We start from the raw sequence: 21,043 nt of genomic DNA, 5'->3' as shown, positions 1-21,043 counted from the left end.
ACTTCAGATTTCACGTCAGTTTTCTGTCTGGGTTAAACTAAACAGGAACTGCTTTGAGCCGACCAGTTTGAGGGAGAAGGAAAGACGCAGAGCGAGGGCTCAAATTTCAAAGTAGAGGAGAAGCTGTAAGTGGGTCAGAGGCCTGAGAGGTGGCCCTGTGGTCAGAGGAGGGGAGCGTCAGATGGGTTTAGAGGTAGCGTCGTTGCTCTGGTTAGGTTTCTGGAACAAATGAGAGGCGTTTGTTTCATCATAGAAAGCAGGAGTGATTCATTGTGTTTGTGTTTGTGTGCGTGAGTGCGTGTCTGTGTATGTGGGAAGACAGAACGCAGATTTTCAGTGATATTCTTCTGCTTTGGTTTTGTATAGTAACACAGGTATTGTTACAGAGGGAAGCCAAAGCTATATAAATCTCTGATTATATGGGCCTTTATGTGCATTTGTTTCTCTTTGGTTTTTGTTTATTAGTTACTGATTTTTGTCCCAATAAATGAAGATTTGGCACAATCTAAAAACAAAATGCAGTATTTTCACTCTTGTATTCATTTCAGTAGCTTTAGAAAGTCTGTGGGCTGTGAAAGTACAGCCGTGCATGGGAGTCATGAGTCATTTATATAAAACGAGTTTATTCTTTTGAAGGCAGAAATATTACATTTGTAACGATGAGGCATCTCGTGCTACGATTAATACTTTTTTAATGTCCTTTTTTAGTTTGCAAATGCACATAATCTGTGTGTTTACGTGCATAAAGTTCAAGTATAGCATTGTTTCAAAGAGGTAAAATAATCAAGGATTAATGGCATATGTAAACTTCTTTTTCCAATTTTTTAAAAGTAGATTTTAAGCAGTTGCATGCACTTTCATCCAGACTTTGCAGCTTTTAGAGCAGTATGTGGTGGATTATATTATCAAGCACTTGTAGACTATTATAAATATATATATATTGTGCGTTCATCATGAAATCAGTCAGTTCACTGGCTGTTTCTTACATTTATATGTAATGTAATTGTATGTATTACAAAGCTGGGATAACATTTATCTTTAAAATCAATCTTTGTGGCGTTTAAAAGGATAATGAACTCATTTTCACCCTTTCTCTTCTCATTACGCTCTGTTTGCTTTACTTTTACAGTCAGGAATGACCTCATGACCATTACACACTGATGTTATTTACTTTAGTAAATCTATAGCTCATCTGTGCTGGTGCAGGAAGCAGATCCATGATTGCTGGCAGCCACACATTGTGCCTTTCAGCTCAGCATGATTTTACTTTTGCCCAGACAGGAAGTTATTAGAATATGAGATAAAAACCTGTGAGGACCATAAATGCAGAATAACACGCAGAAAACGTGTATGAATCACTCTCTGGTTATAATAAATATTCAAGGAAAGTTTTATCAGCCAAATGAAACACCGCTGCTTTGAGGGGAATTAATTGCTTTATAATTATATCGTGTCACAGCTCTGCTGTCACATCTTCACCACTTCAGGTTTTCAAAGCACCTTGTTTGCTCAACTCTGAGCCTGAATCCATGAGTGGGATGGTTTTACTCTCTATGGGGATGTAAATGAACCTCAACGGGCATTTTTTGATCGATATTGCAAATGTCTTTTTAAGCAGAGCTCTTTAATGAGTCTCCTGGCTCCCTCTGGGTCTGTTTGAAACATGCCTCTCCTGTTAGCTTAACCTGTTCAAACTGTGTCTCTGAAAGTAAAGGAGAGGCTGATGTCTCCTGTAGAAGACCTGCATAGACCTGTTAGTATCTCTGGATGCAGACAGCTGTGACAGAACACTTTGGCCTGCCCTGGTGGAAAAAAGAACAGCAGGAGCTAACGGAGGTTGGGACAGACGTAATTTAGTCCAGTTTGCTGGTAAAAATAAACCAAAACCAAAGTGTGTGTGTGTGTGTGTATTACCAGTATCACTAAAGGAGAGGTCGACTGCTGCTGACCTACATATTTACAGGGACAGTCCGCTTTCTGACGGCAGCAGTGACTCAGCCTCTTCTTTACATCAGACGAGATCAAATTGTTATTCACCACAAACAAGCAGGGCTGGAGAGAGGGGAGAAAGCAGCGCACACCCACACACACACACACATGCAAACACACACCTGAGAGATAAAGGCAGTTTCAGACTGTTGCTCACTGGAGACGAGGCGTCAACCGAAAACGGTCAAAAAAAAAGTGTGAAGTTCTTGAACGTAGCTGTTAATCGAGTGTTTATAACTGAGAATGGGCACCGTGTGTGTGTGAGAGAGTTTATGTCTTCAGGGAAAGTTATGTAAATGTGACCTGGTTTTTCTATCTTATCTTTTTCTCTATTGGACATTTGATCGGAGTTAACGGTCTAAGTGACAAGTGAACAAATAATCAGTGTGGATTGTGTAAATTATGCACCGTTACCCTCGTCAAAAGGGACAGTTGTTTGCAGCTAACACTTTCACAACCTCCCTCACCCCCCTGCAGGTGAGTAAAATGCTGGTAAATGTCACCATTGTGGTTAGAAGACCAACAAAGGAAAAAAAAAAAGAGCTTTCACTTTCGCTCTTCTCTTGGGCTAGAGGGGATTTTTCCGTTTTGTCTTTCTGAACTATTAAGGTAGTAAAACTAACTGCACTGATCAATACTTGCAAATGAAAGTGCATCAGATGACAGCGTGTAACAGGAAGGAGTATCAGTAGAGAAATTATAAGCCTACCCTGAATTTATCCTCTCCTCTGAAGTGTTTCGGCAGCTTTAATGGAGCACTGATTTAACATCTTTTAATATCTTCTGTCTCGCAGCTCTCATCAGTGACGCTTTTGGCTGCAGGAGGCAGATGTTTGAGACAAACTTTTCTCGTTAGCGCGGGGAAACAGTGGTATATTTAGCAGCGAAGGAGCCAGATGTTTACCTCAGGAGGAATGGCATATAAATAGGCAACTGTTTATAGGAGGATAATGCGCGAGTGTCGCGTGTGCAGCTTGCTCTGCTGCCCTAATGTGGGCAGACCAGTCTTTACTGCTTTCAGTCTGTTTGTGTGATGAGCTTCGCGATGAAGCCGGGAGTTACAGAGAAAAACACCAGATGATTACTGTGTTTTTAAGCCTATCACACAATCTCATATGAATCTTGAAAGACGCTGTTGTCCTGAGGTGATGGAAAAGCTAAAAACCTCAAAATATCATAACACAGATAAGCATCAGGTATCAGGGGAACTTTAATAATCCTCACAGGGAAATTGTTTTGTCACAGTTTTAACATTTTAGCTTGAATTCTAGGTATGCTTTTAGTCATCATTAGTGACTTAAAGGCTTATTTGGGAAATGTAGGAGTTTTGTGTGGGTGCCATCCACAGACCGTGTGAAAAGTGGTTGCAACGAGGAAGTGACTTAAACCTGCACAATAAGAACAAGAAAGCATGCTGTGCTGAAGTCTCTTGAAAAATATCCCTACTTCTCACTCGATCTGTGACCTGTGTAAACACTTTCCTGATAGGTTTATGGTCTGAAGCCCTTATAAGCATGGTGCGATGTTAATTTAAAAAATGATGGTCCCATTTACAAAGCCGGGTACGCTTTCCTTTCTTAGGCGGATCCATCCTCCAGTGTCAGGTCCGGTTAATAAACTCCAAGATGGGGGTGACTATAATGCTGATGTTGAAGCTTTAAAATCAGTGGGTGATGTCATGGTGGCTACACCCGTCTGTTACACACAGTCTGTGGTTTTGAGTGAATCTTTTTTATTTTTAAATAACCGTCATATCACAGTGGGATACCTCTGACCCGCTCTTCTTATCTGGCCAATGAGGTCCCGACCCGTCTGATTGTCAGACCTCAGCATCCAGTGAGAACAAAGACTGTCCCTGGCTGTCAGTTGCCATGGTGACTATCGATGCGGCATAAAAGGAGCGTTGCCAAGGGTAACAGGAGTTGGGACTTAATTAAACCGATCAATACATAGTCGCCGGACTGAATTTCTGTGCCTTCGTCTCGGACTGAGATGTAACGAACACTCGTGTTTTTCGTGTATCTGTGTGAGTCAGACTGATGAGCCATGACTTCATGCTGGTGTCGGTTTATCCCGGTTCCTGCTGTGCATGTGTCTGCGTGTGTGGTTAAGGGTTTCACTCCCAGGTGGTTCCCATTGAAGCCGAACACTGATAGGAGTGTCTGAGCACGTTTCCTTTCAGCATGTTAGCACTCCTATGACTCCCCCGCTTCTCCTCCCTCTCTTCCTCTGTTTCCGTCATGTGTTATTACAGATTTACATCTCAGCTCGTGATCTTACATGCCCCCTTTAACCTATCTCACGTCTCCTTTTTGTTTTACTTATTTTTGTCCCATTCTGTCTGTGGTTTCCCCCAACCCCACCCAACCATTTTCCACCCTGGAAACATGAGTCCTGATTCGCTGACTGCGCTGCATCAGAATACACCAATAAAAAGCTGGCGTGGCATCTGTCCCATAAATGAAATTGCACTTTGTGCCACAGCCTGTCCAGAGTTAGCCAGAAAAAGAGCAGTTTTGTAGGCTTGTTTGAGTCAAGGACAGGTTTAGACTTGTGCTGTATTTAGCAGTTAAAGCACGAGATGTTTACCCGAAGACAAATTACTTGTAAAAAGAAACGCTTTATAGGCCGTGCACACACGCTCGCTGTGTTCAAAAGCTTTGGTGATGCTCTGCCTTCTACTGTAGCGCCATCATAAGGTTAATATTTCTCATTTTAGGAAAAATCACAAGCCTCAAGCTACTAAAAAAATCCGCACAACGCCTTTCTTTTGTAATCTAGTGCCAAAATGTAGTTTATCATCCAGAGTTCATGTAACCTCTGTACATGTGCCTTTCATGTACTGATAGGCAACAAAGTAACTTGCCACTGCAATTTTAGCCTGTTGCAATGGGTCTGTGGTGTGCAGGTTAATACACTTCCCTTACACGTGAAAGTTCCCTGGGAGGAGAGTATACTCCTGGTGCCGGATGCAAGCCTGGATAAATAGGAGCGTGCTGTCTGGAAGTGCCAAATGTAAACATGCGTCCATCTGCTGTGGTGACCCCTGCAAATAAGCGAGCAACCTTACTTCCTTCACTAATGTGAGCAAGTCTAAAGCTAGTTCAAGCAGTCAACTCAAGCGGCATAGCTTTGAACACACTCACTCTCCTCACATCAAATATCAAAACACACCTCTGGGCTGGCACAGCGGTTAGCACTGTTGCATTACAGGAAGACAATTCCTAGCTCAAACCTCCAGGCCTTTCCTTGTGGAGTTTGCACATTCTTGCTGAGCCTACGTGGGTTTCCTCCTGGTACTTCCTCCCACAGTCCGAACACTTGCATGTTGATTTCAAACAGTCTGTGGGTGTGAGCTAGATGACGTATTTCAAGAGCTGTGCGAGTGTACGGTTAAAGCCTTTTGAATGAGACTAGAAAATCGCTGCAATGCAATTCAAGTACATAACATTACATCACACCCCTCCAATTTGGCGATCCTTCCCCCTGCCTGCATTGCTGCCTGCTGTTTAAACTCCACCACCGCCCCACCATCCACCTGTTGGTTCTACAGGAATCGTTTCCCAGTTTCATCACGTTGCCTGAAAAAAAAAAAATTTCCAAACTGGAATATTTTGTCCTTGTAAATACTTGCTAGCAGTAGCACTTAGGTGAAAGCAGGTCTTTGTTTCTGGACTGTTTGTCTTCCTGGAAACACGTCTCTGTGTATGACCACTGAAAATACACAGGAAAATTATAGAAGTGGTAGGAAGGTTCCCAGTGGAGGACAAATGGGGGTTTTTCATGCAGCAACTAGACTGAGTTATAAAAAATGTAAACAAATCGAGCTTGTTTATTACTCATGTGATTCTCTGCTGTTCTGCTGCTGTTTAGGAGACCTCGAACCAGAGTCCTGATGCTACTGAAAGAAATACAAAATCAGCATGTCTGTGTTTTTATTTGCATCATTTAGATCCAAAGTTTATGCACTTGTTTAAACATTAAGCCAGTTAAGGGACCAGCATGAAATCAATGTGGGTAGTTTTTAAGATATTGCACTATTGTTATAGATGAACTCTGAATAATCTTTGTGGATAAATGTTTTGGAGATGGAAGCGTTGCCGACGTCTCAACAGATGCAGGCTGAAGTGTCTCTGCGGTTCTGCAGAAATGCCACTTCTTGTCTGATCTTGTCCGGGGAAGCGAGCTGTTGTCGGCTCAGATATCTGCTAATTTATTCAGTCCTGAGAGCAGGCCTGTCACACCGCTTGCAGAGGTGGTAACGAGGGACACGCTGAAGTTGGCGTGTTGGAGGCATGCCAAAACAATTACAAGTTTGTCGCATTATCGCTTCTTCCACGTTCTTCCTCTTCTTGATAGAGGGACGTAAAAGCACAGCTACCATGCGGAAAAGTGGCAGAACCTTTGTTTTTCTCAGGGAGGGAATTATTTTAAAATCCCTGCTTGCTTTTGTTTGCACTCCCCCAACATGTTTCTCTTCTCTGTTTGACAGTCTTTTATGACAGCCATCCTTTGTGATTTCTCCTGTGACTGACGCTCGCTCCTATCTCAGTATCTCACTCTTCTTTCATTTCCGTCCTCATCATCTCCAACGTGCCGTGCTTTGGCTATATTTAACATTATTTCCTTAAACGTGTGCTGCTTAACCGTCATTACATAAAAAGGGAAAGGTTAAGTTAGAATAAAGTGTTGAAGTGGTCTTGAATAACAATTCTCCAGGTTTTCTGAAAGTTTATCAAAGTATTTCTTTGTACATTGGCTACTTTTTCACTCATTTTCAGTCCAATCCTTGTACTTGACTGTTTTTAGAGGAATGTTTTATGATTCTTAAGCTTCCTTAAAACTAATCGATGAATCATTCAAATACAAAAAAGGCCCAAAACTCAACAAAAAGAAAAATATGTTATAATTTCCTTAGTTGAATCTATATAAAATGCCAAAAAAAACAGTCTGACAGGCATAAAATAGTATTTTTGGACCAATGAGGTGCTGTTGGCTGAAAAGTAGGCATATCTCAGCAGGGTGTGCAGTGTGTCCTTAAGAAATTTGAGGAAACTAGACAAGTGGTGTAAAAAAGAAGAAGTAGCAGGTCTAAAAAACGACACAGCATCTGAGTGATATATCTCACTATTCAGTTAATATGATGTTCGGGGAGGTTAGCTGTTAGGAAGCCATTCTTAAGGAAAGGGAAGGAACAGAGAGAAAAGGCTGAGGTGTGCCAAACTGCACAAGAGCTGGGCTGAAAAATTTGCCTCATATACTGTATTTCCATTCATGTATTCACATTTTGATTCATCTCTGTACCATCTTTCCCATTTTTCTTAGCAAGATATAAAGAAATGAAGAGTGGTTTAAGTTTTCTGCACTGTGCTGTAGAAGTTAGGAGGTTTATTTCTACCTCAAGTTCCGATCTTGATTAGCGCAAAGCAACGGCTGGTTTCCCAATCTGACCGCCTTACTGCGAAACACATTTGTGTCATTACTCCAATACAGCTGTATATTCCCAGTTAGCACTCTGCTGCTCTCTGTCTCTATTCTCACTATCGTACTTTGTGAAATCCGTATCGATTGACCTCATCCCATCTTTTTTCCCTTCTCTCTCAGTGATGTTAGTAAGTGATTGCTCTATTGATCAAATCTTCTCTCTCCTCTCAGTCTACAGAGGGCTTTTAGGCTACGTAATGTGTCCATTAGTCGCCGCTGCGAAATTGCAGCTTGATTTTTCTGCCAACTTCAATTTAAATATTTCAGAATAAAGGCAAAAGTTAAGCTCTTTTTGTTAAGAGATTAGATTTAAATTAGATCAATAAGACATAAAATCATCTTTGCAAAAATAAAATGCACCAATGGCTCGCGCATCAAGACCTCGGACTGTATTGAAAAGCCTGATGGCGATTCTGTGACAGTTAAATCTGCACTGCTTTCAATGGCCAGCAGGGGGCGACTACTTGTGTTGCAAAAAGTGTGATTCTTTAAGGGTTTTTTTATCCCCTTTCTACCCGTTTATGACCTCAGTTGCTAATCAGGAGTATTCTTTATTAAAGCCTAATGGTTTAAATTAGTGTCAAACAGACTCTTATGTGTGCAGTGTCTCTCAGTCAGAGTCCCCGTTTTTGTTTGTCACATCAGAAAGAGACAGAAAGAGCACAAACCGCATGTGACGTGTTACAATGGCCACATTTAGCACTTGTTACTGCTGACTGTAAAACACACTGTAATTCTTTTTTTAGCAAAGTTTAGCACCAAGTTTTCTATGTTCACAGATAGCACGAAGAGATGTTGTGAGCAGTCTGCAAAAGTTGAAGCGTCATTGAGTAACATCCTGTACCCCAAATAAACCTCAATGTGTTGTTGTGAGCGACAGATAAAGAGCTTAAAGTGTGGATGGGTGTGCGAAGGGATAAGTGTGGCTTGCAGTATTAATGTTGTGTTTTTGCAGATTTTGTGCTCTGCAGGTTATGCATGGCTGTTCAGTTATAGGTGTGGATGGTATGTGTGGGAATTGCTCAGACTCAAACATATGGCCCAGCATTTTGGGACATTAATTCTCAGTGGGATCAACAGCACCAGCAACCCATTTAATCAGTTTGAGCTTCTTAACACCGCCTTGAGCGTTATTATTTTCCAATTAGGGCCTCAAAACTTTTCTGACTTTGTCATTTGACTCATTTGTTTGAACGTCCCTCCTCCGTCTGTTCCTCTCAGGTTCGCCGTCATCGCCTCGGGCTGTGCCAGCTGTCCCCGGCTGGTTTGTCGCAGAGAAGGCTGCGGCGCGGAGTTTTGCTACCACTGCAAACAGGCCTGGCACCCCAACCAGACCTGCGACTCGGCCCGCCAGCAGAGGGCGCAATCTCTGCACACCCACAGCAACCACTCGCCCAGCTACACGCAGGAGCAAGGACCCGGTGAGTACCTGAAGCCTCACAAACCAGTGTCAATCACAGACACAACACAGAGTCAAAGAGGGACTAACCCTCGCCGTGCAGATGTCTGCGCGCTTTGTGCAGGCAGATAAAATCTTCTCACCAGCGTTTCCATCCTGAAAATACTTTCACACCTCTGAGAACTTTCTGTCTCTGTCTGTCTCTGTCACATCTCTTCTCAGTCTGTCAAAGCGCTGAGTCAAACTCGTCTCGCGTCAGTCGTACCAGGCTCTCAGTGTTCCCACCGCTGGAGGAAGTGTTCAGCGTTCAATCAAGCATGAGGCACTATTTATATCACAGTTTCTTCACTTGATAGTTTCAAGACTGCGGTGCTGTGCATCCTGTCAGCCTGCATTTGAAACAACACCAAAACATTTCTCAGTCTAAACTTTATTAGATCAAAGTTTTGGAATAATTTCTCTTTTAAGACTCAGAAACGGTTCAGCTGTAAGTTGAAGTAAGTTTTTTATCTTTAGGTTTTTTTATATTGTAGCCCAGTGAAACTACAGTGTTGCCTAATACTAACATTATATAAAAAGACACACCTGTTTCCCTAGAGGTTTAACTACGCAATTATTCATTAATTCAAGGAAAAGTCTCAGTTTTTCTACATGATAAAACAAAATAGCTGTAGCAAAGAAATCCCAAGTTAAAATATACCGGCAGTTCATTTAATTCATAATTACTGTGAATAAAAACAGAACATGTCTCTTTTTTATATTTAAATAACTAAATATTGTAGCAATAGTGTTCTCCATTTCTTTTCCAGTTGTCACATTTCCTAAAACCGTCCAGTGGGACGATCTGTAGCCTTTGGCGAGCTTTTCGAAGCCCTTAGGACGTATGTTTGAAATGTGTACCTATGCCACAGGTGCAGCGTAACTCCTCTGCTGAACCGAATGTTCAGAGCAGCTTTTTCAGCCACATTTAGCTTGTTAAAGCATTGAAAGAATGGATGTTACTTGCGTATTTGGTCCTAAAAGGGAACTAGAAATGCTGAATGCTAGCTCATTTCCTAGTTTTCTATTTTTAGACTCACTTCTGCTGTTCTGTTTTACATGGAATAAAGAAATATTCCAACAAACATGCTAATTGGTCAATTTGAAGTTTCGGTGCTAAGCTAATTCCCGTTGCTGCTGCTGGTTCATATTTAACTGGTTCTCCCTCCTCTCATCCAGCTCTTAGCAAGAAAACTGTATATTTTGTCCCCTAACATACTTGTTGTAGTGATAATAGATACAATCATGAAAATCTCTACAGACAAACAACAGCCTTCGTGTGCAAACATTCTTACTTGCATGCGCGCCTTTAATCCTGTTTTGATTAAACATTTATTAGGGAAATCTCTCCAGCTGCCCTCATCTCTCTCTCTTTAATTCGCCACTTCCAGTTTCGCCTCTCTGTGCCAACGCTTCAGAAGGACGGACAACAATCCAAGCACCCGAAACTGACTCATAAAAAAAAACTCCAGGCTTCTCCCTCTGTGTCAGCCTGTCTGTCTGTCTGCTGATACCTGCTGCTTAGTCAACGGGATTCAGACAAACACAGAGAGGAGGAGAAAAAGAAGATATGATAAGGAGGGAAATATATAGAGATAAGATGAAGAGAGAGGAGGGGAAGAAAGAGAGGACGAAAGCGAGATACCAGAGGGAGTGAGCAGCAGAGTGATGTCAGCAGAATACAGAGCGCAGCAATAACAACTACTCCTACACGCACACATCAACCACATCTGCCAGAGTCACTTCAAGTTAAAATGCCAAAATGCCCTTTAAAGAGCAGAGAGCGTTCCCTGCAACCAGAATTCAAACTCACAGCGAATTGACTCAAAATGCATTAGAGGACAAAGTGCCGCAGCGAGCCTAATGATCCATTACTCTAATGAGGTTTGAGCTTATTACCCTCAGGAAAAGAGAGAGAGAGCACTTTTGGAGTTTTTCTGTTATTTAAGTTCTAATTCGATTTTTCTTTTTCATCAAGAAAAAGAAAGTTTAAAGATGTGAGAAACTAATGTGGAAAAGTGAGACTTGTTTAGACTGGTTTGGAAACTCCAGGGTTATGTATTAGTTTGGACAGGCAGAAATGACGCAGACACCCACACAGGCTTCCTAGTTTGGCCTTATGATGAAATGAAGCCAGAATATTAAAGCCAAGCTCGAGTACCGTTTGTGATTTCCTGCTATTGTGTGGGTGCTTCTGTCCTACTGCTCTGGCTTTCTTTGATGATGGTCAGTAATCCCAGTGAGACTTATTTGCTTGGAGATGACACAGGTCTGTGTTTTCCACCTCACATTTGCGTGTTACGTTCAGTTTGTCCCGTTTGCTGTTTTCCTCCCAGGGTGTTTTCCACAACAACACACCAGCTCCACTTCCTGTTAAAAACTGCACCTGACATTGTGTTAAAACGATTTACTGGAATTTTTGTTTTAATACAGACACTACCCACACCGTGGGTGTAGTGTCATTTCCTTCAGAGACAATAATAAGTAAAAACAAAGATCAAGAGTTTCACATCATTATTGGCGAAACATATATTGTGTTTTATTGTTTTAATCCTTCTATGCCTGTAATAGCTTCAAAAGACTGGCGACTGGAGGACACTTTGATACGCAGGATGAGTGTCCATCCAACTTATTTCTTAGCAGTTTAGTGGGATATGGACGGGGCTTACACAAAGAGACAGAGAACTGCTAACACTTGCATCCACACCTGTGGTGCCACAGTTTCTTCCCTTAAAGGTTAACTGATGGTTGAAGCGTTAGAAAAGGCTGAAATGCTTAGAAGCTCATCTTCTAATAAAAAAATTTCCTCTCGCAATAGACTGAATAAAAACACATTCTCACACTAAACAAAACGTCCCTGCACCTCTTAAGCTCATATTTCATCTCTTTGTCTCCAGCTGATGACATCAAGCCATGCCCCCGCTGTGGCGCCTACATCATCAAGATGAACGACGGGAGCTGCAATCACATGACCTGTGCCGTCTGCGGCTGCGAGTTCTGCTGGCTCTGCATGAAGGAGATCTCCGATCTGCACTACCTCAGGTACTCACACGTCCTGTTCGACTTTACACACCTGCGTCTGATCCTTCAAATGTAGATACCTAACTCTGTGCATTCTCTTCCCTCTTTCCCTCCATCAGTCCATCTGGCTGCACCTTCTGGGGCAAGAAGCCGTGGAGCAGGAAGAAGAAGATTTTGTGGCAGTTGGGAACTCTGATCGGCGCTCCGGTTGGCATCACTCTCATCGCAGGCATCGCTGTTCCCGCCATGGTCATCGGCATCCCAGTTTACGTCGGCCGTAAGGTGAGAAACCTGCAGAAATATGAATGAGGTCACTTTTCTTTAGATTTTTACTTTTTTGTGCTCGTTCAGCTTCACTGTGAAGAAGGTTTTTACACAGTGTATTTAACCTGAATTAATATATATATTTATATCAGCAGTGGCAGTCTTACAGAACCTGATTTTCAAGTATCAATGATATTAAATAAACAATAAATGTCCCAGAATCCAGAATAAAAAGGCAACATGAAGAACATAGTGAGTCATTTCAAGGGCTGATGACAGCTGGGACAGATGAGTTTCTAAGTCTGTTTGTTTTGCACGTTGGCAGCCAGACAGACGCAACTTGAACTCCTCAGACAGGGAGAGGCTAGGATCAGCCAGGACTAAGTGCTAACCTTACACAGCCCAGGAGGGTTCAGGCACGTGTGGCTGGCATTTTTCACTGTTCAGACACATGGTTAATTAGTTATCTGAGAAAATAATTACAGAGTATTTAACGTGTATTCTAATTTTAGATACTTTTTTAAAAGTTACAAAATAAAATTAATTTCCTGTTTATGTCTCACTCAGTTTTGAAGTATTTCATAGACGAGTCGATAAAAGGAAATAGAAGCTCTCTAAATGGAAACTTCAACATGTTGTGAAACTGTTTATAATCTAAAGCTGCACTTTGTCTACAAAGTGGATTTTTAAGTGTCTTTCACGCCAAGCGGCACTTTTTTTTTTTTTTTAATCTGTAAGGTCTCGCCACTTGACGTTTATCAACCATCCGCACAGCTAAAGAAACCAGAAGCACAAACCACACAGATGTGGCGACACACTTAAACAGTTAGCAGCACTTCTGCAGTCACTCTTTCACAATCCTGCTTCAGTGACGATCTGGAATGTACAGCGTTGCAGAACCAAAATCTTTTCTAAGTTTCAGCATGGCGTCAGAAGTTTTCTAGAAATGACGAAAAGCACTTTCAGATCCCATCAGAATCACCAGATACTTTCCATTCACACTGACCTCCACACAGACCTCGGTCCTGCCCCCGTCTGATAGATGTAGTTAAACTTAGGCTGCTGTGTGAAAGCGTCATACGATGTAAAACAGAAACACTGTGAATTTCATTTCCTTCTGCTTCCTATTTAGTTCAAAGCTTTCCCTCTTATGTAGAAAAACTCTGTTTCTTTTGTTTTTTCTTTCTATTCTAAGTAAAAACCTCATTCATTCTATATAAAAAAAAAGAAAACAGCTTTTTTAAAGCCTCTAAAGTCTCCTTTTGTTCCTGTAAATCACAGCTGTGTCATGTTTTTTCACAGATGGCTATACTTTTCTATTGTCAGAGGAAAAAATTGTATTTAGTAAGAGACAACAGCCCCTCATTTAGAGTGAAGTAAACTGACAGTGGGCGTTTGTCAGGAGATTTGTGGTGCATTAACATACTACAGCGCTCTCTTGTGGATAACAATGAAACTGCAAACTTATGAAAGCCTGTTTGAGAGCTACGCAGCGGCTCACCCACTCTGTTTCTTTCCCTCGTGTTGAAATTTCTCCAGGCGTGCCATCTCAGGTAGTTAATAACCTTCCAGGAAGTCTTTGTTCCTCTACGACAAGTCGCGACACAGATTCAGTTCTTGAGAAGGAAACTTTGAAGTTTCAGAGTAATATATTACCTCTGTGGTAATTTGGGGCAAATCCCTGCAGGGAAAACTTGCTTTAATGTCACTCAATGAGGCCTAGCGAAATGGGCTCATAGTTGTTTTTCTGTGTTTGTGTTAGCAAGCAGCTGCAGATTGAAGTGTTTGTCCCACAAGAAGAGCATGGCAGCAACACAAGAATTACACGTCTGATATTTCATATACTTTGAATTTGCCTAAAATACAAAAGAGCCATGTCCTCGGTTACACCACCGACACTGAAAAAGCACGTAGATGTAGAAACATAAATCTGGGGGATTCTCGGGAAATTTGACTCGTAGCCGAGTTCCTGTGTGAGTTAGGAGGAACTAAAGATATCAAGTGAAAGGCAAAGATCGGCTTTTTTCAACATAATTTTGAAATAAGAGCTGCTTGTTTTGTATCCCAGTCAAGCAATGGCAACATAGACAATAAAGCTCTTCTATGAGCTAAAAATCAATTACAAATCTATTGAAACATAAAGAAAATAAGTAGGAAACAACAGAAACAGTGATAAATGAGCAGCACACATCCCAAAACATATTCACTGTTATTATAGTTGATCATAAAACCTGTAAATATGAAGTGCCTTGAGGCGACTTATGTTATGATTTGGTGCTATATAAGAAAAAAATTGAATTGAATTGAAATTTAATTAAATAATCACAGTGAATTCGATAATTTCTGTGTTTACGTTCTTGTCATTTCGATTCACCAAAACGCCAGATATCCATTAACCACCACCTCCTCCTTTGTCATGAAGCGTTTGTGTTAAACAGCGTGGGTCCCTCTCCTCTCCCACAGATCCACGCCCACTACGAGCTGAAGAAGACGTCTCGTCACCGAAGGAATCTGGCCATCACGGGGGGCGTGGCCCTGTCAATCATCACCGCTCCTGTCATCGCAGCCGTCAGCGTGGGTAAGAAACCCGACGGGGCCGTCAGATATTATGTGTCACGATCGTTTGAAGATGATGGCCAAGAAAAAAAAAAGGAAAGAGGACAGTTTGTCTAGACACATCACTGGTGATAGCCTCAAACAAGGAAAGAGCTTTGATGCGAAATGAAAAGTACTGCATGTTTCTGGATAATGAAAGGTGTTATTTCACCTTCTCTTTTTCTTTCTTTATTCTTGCATAAGTCATAATTCAAGCAACAAAACCACAACAAGCAAGAGCTGTTTTGAAGAAACCAGCATAATCTGTGTCTTGCTGCAGTTTATACAGTTGATTCTTTGTGCCTCATCGTATGTGAAAGCAAAATAACAGCCAAGAAAAAGACACAATAAATCACATTTTTTTTTGTTTTTTATTTCTGTGAAATTTTATACGTCGAGTGATATTAAAATTAGACAAACGGGTGTTAGACGTGTGTTTGCTTGGCTTTGCCCCTCTCACAGGCATCGGTGTGCCCATCATGTTGGCCTACGTGTACGGAGTCGTGCCCATCTCTCTGTGCAGAGGAGGTGGTTGTGGTGTGAGCAGAGGAAAAGGGCGTGGTGTGCGGATCGACTTTGATGAGGACGATGGGCCAATCACAGGTGGGTACGCTGAGCTGGTAACATTTTCAGCAAAGTGGATGTAGCTGCTGGCGTCTTTAAACTAAAGCTAATGTTTCCTGTACAATCACGCAGTGGCGGACGCCTGGCGAGCCCTCAAGTCTCCGAGCCTCGGTGAGAGCAGTCTGGAAGGGGCGGTCAGTGGTCTTAGCACCACCTCTCCCAGCGAGGGGCTCTCCGTAGCCCCAGGGACTCTGGGCGACACGCCACACTTTAACACCCTGGCCAGTGGCGCTCTGGGGACTCGCACAAGCAAGTACAGCAGGTGAGGATAAGGGATGAAGTAACTAAAGCTCAAGAGTTCAAGAGTACAAGGCTTGTTTTGGTACCAATGGATGTAATTTTTTATATTTATGCTGAGCAAATGCTGGTTGATGTTTAATGCTAATGTGGGCATTTTAATGCTTCAGGCTGGAGGTTCAAGCAGGGGAACTTGCCAAAGAATCAGCCCAGAGAGAGACGGGCAGCCTGGGAGCCGGGAGCGACTGTGCCAGCACCCGAGGAATGGCCGGATCCATCATCTCCTCCTACACTCTACCTGACAGGTAGGAGAGGAAACTTCTCTTCTCTCTCCTTCTGCTGCTCCAGCAGATGTGGGATTTGATGTGGTTGAGATAACAGCATTAAAACTAATCTGTGGACTTGGCAGTTTTACACCATGATATCATGCTGCCGTCTTCTAAAGCTGTGTCGATCTTTCTCTAGATTATATAGAGCTTTACTTTAACAGGCACTAACATGAAATGAATCATGACATCTTATCGCTTCAGAAAGGTCTGCAGCTGCTCTTAAAGAGAGTCAACGGTGTTCCTTTTGTTTCTAATCTTTCTCTTTAACAACCCATGCATGCAGGTTCTGTGAAATTGAGCTTTGCATTTATGTGCGGGCGTTTTTGTGTAGCTGGTGATGTAACCTGATGGATTTTGCCTCTAAAACATGGAAAATTACAGCAAGTTATTTGCAAAATTGTCTTTCATCTTAAGGCAGAAAAGAATAAAACTTTTTTTAACCTCATTGTTATTGAGCAACACTTTTCTTTCCTAGTGCATACCCTACTTTATCATCTGTTTCAATCATATTTTGATTTAATTTACCAGGTGAAATGTATTCATAAATTTTTTTTTACCAAGCTCATAAATCAACTGATAGGCGCAGCTAATTTCTCACATTTTTAAGAAACTGAATTGATGCCCCCTGCTGGCTGTTTAAAGAACTTCAGGTTCACCATACATCCATAAAGGGGCTTCATTTTTCAGAGGCTACTTCCATCTTATTTACAATCTACAGGTGAACCCTACCACTAGCTTCCTATTTGAGCTGAATCTGTGCAGTAGATGTTGTCTTATCTGATATTTCTTCTTTCACACCAACTGACGTGTTTTAAATCATGTGACTCTGCAGGGAGTGCACCAACCTGGAGATCCAGGTGGACATTGAGACCAAACCCAGCCATCTCTGCCTGACCAGCGAAGAGGACTTAACCCCGCATCCGGGCTGTGCTGCCATGGCGACCGCCTCAGGAGGGGAGGAGCCTCAGGACTGCAGCTCCAGAAGGGGCGGGGCGTTGTCTGGCTCGGCACTGGGGCTGTCACCGGGAACGTCAATCAGGGAGGGGCTCAGAGACGTCACCCTGGCTCAGCCGGAGAGCATCCGCAGCGACCTGGAGATGTCAGACACTCAGTCAGACGACATCGCAGAGCTGACGTCGGACGACTGTGACTCTCCTCACCCGAAAAGCTGTCACCCGGCGGCCGGCCAGCAGCCCCAGCCCCCCTCGTGCCGAGCTGTGAACCCCTCCGCCGAAGGCCTTCACTGTCCTGCAGACAGCAACGTCATCCTCTACGTCTGAGAGAAAAGCAGCTCTCAGGATTGCACAGAAACAACCCCGAACATTTACATTTAAACTTGTAACAGCTTTTTTTTTCCTCGTGTCATCTCTCGTTTGCTGCTTTTGCGACTCACAGACACCGTCTTAAACACAGACAGCATCTGTTTATGTTGGTCTGTCTTCTCTTTCTACCTGCCAATCTACTCTCTGAGCAAATTGTCAGGGTTCTACCTCTGAGATTTATAAGATGATGATTTATGTTTACTCCTTGGTGCAAAATGCCTTGGCTACTTAAGCAAAAAAAAGAAGAAAAAAAAGAGAGAGAGCAAGAAAAAAAAACACAAGAGGTACAAATTTTCCACGAGAACTGAAATTATGAAATACGGTGAAACGTCACCAAGCACAGCAGAGAGATGGTGATTGCTGGGAAAGCAGAGGATGCTTGCCGAGGATGCTTGCCGAGGATGAGGAGGGTGTTTTTAAAAACGTGTGAATGAATGTGGACTTTGTACTCAGTTATTGTGGCTTTATTTTGACATTTTTCCTCTATTTATATTCGGACGACCTTGAAATTGTATTATTTGCAGTGTGCATGAGTCTGCATGAGCCATTCCTTGTGTGGACGGTCGTAAAAGGGCAGCAAGTTTCTGTAACACTTGTGAAAGTTAAAGTTTACTTTGGAGGATGAAGCTGCACTTGAATCTCGCTTTCACTGCACAGAGGAGGAGGAGGAGGGGAATGGACATAGAGATTTTAAAAAAAGGGTCACTGTTACAGAAGTAAACGACAGAGTTCTGACAATGACATGACAGATCCTGGAAGGACTGTGAAAAGCACGGGCAGAAAAAAAGACAACCCAGAGTGAAGGTTTGTCTGCTTTCCACACATCAGCACTAAAGCATTGAGCATTTCATGAATAAAGCTCTGTGAAGCTTTTTTTTTTATGTATCGGAAAAATGGAAAAACCAAAAAGTCCTGCTGGTTTCATTTTTTTTTCAGTTACATTTATTTATAAGCTACATTAATGCAGAAAGCGATACAGTTGCCTCCAGGCTGCCTATTCAAAGATAAGTTGTCTCTAAGGTTACACATGCTAATGCAGCGACGCAAATCCAGCTAACAGTCTGCTAGCAGCTAGCTAACAGCAGAACGCTACAGTGTCAAAGCTAGCACAAAATAATATGAACTTTTTTTTTTACCTAAAAATGATTAAATAACTTTATTAATCGGTAAGACTTCACCTTCACTTCAGACACTTGAAAAGGCGTTCTCCTGTCGTTGTCAGAACTCTGTCGGGTCTGAGGTATGTCACATGACCAAGTTAGTGTTTTACAATTGGCTGTCTGCCTGCCTTATCGACACTCGCTGACCAACACAACAGCCCACACCCGTTTGGGAGGTTTTGGTTTCTGACGTGTTAACTGGCTGTCTGGCCCACTTGAACGTTGTGTGTTGTGCGTCTGTGTGAATGAACTCCCGATGAATGTATATGTGTGTCCCACTTTTATTTTATTTTATTTCTTTGAACGAGCACTTGTGCACTTTATCTGAATTATTGTATTTATCTTCTTTTTTGCTATTCATGATCTGTTGCGATAAAGTGAGTTTACTTCAGTCTGTGGTACAACCAAAATAAATCACCTACCAGAGGGCCTTTTATGTTGGATGTAACTAAAGAAGAGTTTGGCTCCAAAACATAAAAAAATCTATTCATTGTCTTATTTGTCATTCAGTATTTTTAACTTCAATGACATTTAAGGTGTTTTTAATCAATTTTGTGATGAAAATACTGTAGTTTTTTAGTTTCTTTTTTTTTATATTCTGTAATTTATGTTGTTCTAATCATTCATACAAGTCATTGTGACTTTTGGAGCCAAACACTTTAAATACTGATGCCGATAAGCTTTTCTTAATCATAGCTTGACTTGTTTCTTAGCTTTGTATCACCTCTGTGCTTCTGTTTTCTTAAAAAAGAAAAAAAAGAAAAAAAAAAGGTTTCCCCACCAGGTTTTTCCTTGAACCTGTGAGGAATCAACCCGGGAGCCTTTTCATCTCAGAGTAGCTTTATGGATTTAGCTGCTTATGTGATTTGGCAGTGCTTTGTTTGGTCTACACTTATCACTAGTTTCTGCCTGCCTGCCTGTAAGAAACCACATGAATGTACCACGGATGGAAACCCCAACTTCCTGAAAGAGTCTGAATGAGTGTTAAAGGATGGATATAGGTGGTCCTGATCTTATTTGAAAAGGTTAGCATTTATAGATAGCAATATTTAAGTGTTATTATACTGTTTGTGTATTTCCTGTCACTGTTAAAAGCCCCGAAATTGTGTGGGGATCGACACGCAGGACTGTGAAAGACAACTTGTGGACCTTTGGGGACAAAATAAATAAACACAAACTGATGTTGCACCAATGCAGCGACTTGTTGTTGATCTGTTATGAATTAGAATCAATTAGAGCAAATTAACTTATTTTAAAAATGTGTCAGACGTGAAATCACTAAAGACGTTTTGTGGCAAGATTTACATATCAGACATAGTAAAATATAATCTGATCCTCAGCAGGTCTTAAAATCAATAAATACAACTTCAAACAAGCACCACATGACATAATATACCCTGTCATTATTTACTTTATACATTAATAAGCTCATGTTTGCTACTACCATGGGACTAAGATAAGCACCCAGGTGCTGCTATTCAAATGCACTTGACTCTCTAATTTTGTCTCTGATATACTTGTATCTAATCCTGTCCATTCTGATCAAGCCAACTATAATTTCACCATCTTCAGCTCTGGCTCGAGCTCCCCATCCTGCCTTTATATTGTCCAAATCGTACATCGAGGATGTCAAATATAAGGCCCGGGGGCCAGACTCGGCCCGGCAAAGACTCCAATCTGACCCACTGGACGGCTTTGAAAAATGTAAAGGAGGGCATAGATTTCAGCCTTTATTTGAAGTTTTACAGCTTTTCCTGTTTATAAGGAGACGTAACTCACGGCCATTCCTACTACACTAAAGTAATTAAGTAACAGATCATTATCGGCTATAAAAAGTTCTGTTTTTCCACAATGAGTCCAAAGTTTCAAAAACAAGGAAATCTTCTGTGAATTACCAGAAACTATAATTATAATTAAAGTGCAATCTGGGCAATGAGCCCCCATAACTATTTCTGTCATTTTATGCATTTATTTCTTACAATTTAAGCCTTAAGAGCTGTGCTGACACATTTCTTTCATTTACCACATTTCTTTATTATGTAGAAAAACTAAAAAATACTGTTATCCAGCATCTACTCATTCTCCCTGCATCTCCTGTTATATCTGTCTTCCTCTCATTCACAGACACGTATGCTGTCTTGCTTCTAATGGCTTTCACTCTTCTTCTTCTCTCCAGAGCATGCCTCCACCTCTCCAGGCTTTCTTCTACCTGCTCCCTACTCTCAGTCCACGGAGCCTCCTGCCTGATCTCATCTGTCAGCCTGTCCCTCACCACTGCAAACCAAAATCTCACCCCCACCTTGAACTCATCTGTTACTCTTACCGCTTATCTGACCACTGTCTCACTGTCCTCATTCACATCCTGCACCAGCCTCGCATACTTCTCTGCCACTCCTTACTTCCTCATGCAGCTTCATTCTCTCTTGTAACCCTATCATATGCTTTATCTACAGCCACAGAAAAACAGTGCAACTCCTCATAATCTTCTCTATAGTTCTCTTAAAAGCAACATTGCATTAGGATGATTATATCTTATTATACTTTAATATTACACATTATCAAAATCATCGAATTTTTTCT

The 21,043-nt window shown here is 41.7% G+C and overlaps 1 protein-coding gene and 1 long non-coding RNA gene across 2 annotated transcripts in view; one reads left to right on the top strand and one right to left on the bottom strand.

The window, feature by feature from the left end:
• rnf19b (ring finger protein 19B) overlaps positions 1-19,655 on the top strand; it is a 41,473-nt gene extending 21,818 nt beyond the window's left edge. Inside the window, exons 3-10 of the mRNA XM_026155692.2 lie at positions 8,695-8,894; positions 11,809-11,953; positions 12,052-12,214; positions 14,660-14,774; positions 15,254-15,394; positions 15,488-15,677; positions 15,823-15,957; positions 16,814-19,655. Coding sequence (XP_026011477.1) covers positions 8,695-8,894; positions 11,809-11,953; positions 12,052-12,214; positions 14,660-14,774; positions 15,254-15,394; positions 15,488-15,677; positions 15,823-15,957; positions 16,814-17,261 — 1,537 coding nt within the window. The 3' untranslated portion in view covers positions 17,262-19,655. The remainder of the gene's footprint in view (positions 1-8,694; positions 8,895-11,808; positions 11,954-12,051; positions 12,215-14,659; positions 14,775-15,253; positions 15,395-15,487; positions 15,678-15,822; positions 15,958-16,813) is intronic.
• On the bottom strand, positions 11,436-16,960 carry LOC145423529 (uncharacterized). The gene is made up of 2 exons (XR_013904583.1): positions 16,827-16,960; positions 11,436-12,223 (listed from the first exon to the last, which is right to left on the bottom strand). It is a non-coding gene; the product is annotated as an uncharacterized LOC145423529 (long non-coding RNA).
• Positions 19,656-21,043: the final 1,388 nt, after the last annotated feature.

Source organism: Astatotilapia calliptera, chromosome 22 (genome assembly GCF_964374335.1).
Source record: "Astatotilapia calliptera chromosome 22, fAstCal68.1, whole genome shotgun sequence".
NCBI lineage: Eukaryota > Metazoa > Chordata > Actinopteri > Cichliformes > Cichlidae > Astatotilapia > Astatotilapia calliptera.
The sequence above is the reverse complement of the archived record's forward strand: the minus strand, read 5'-3'. Positions and strand labels throughout refer to the sequence as shown.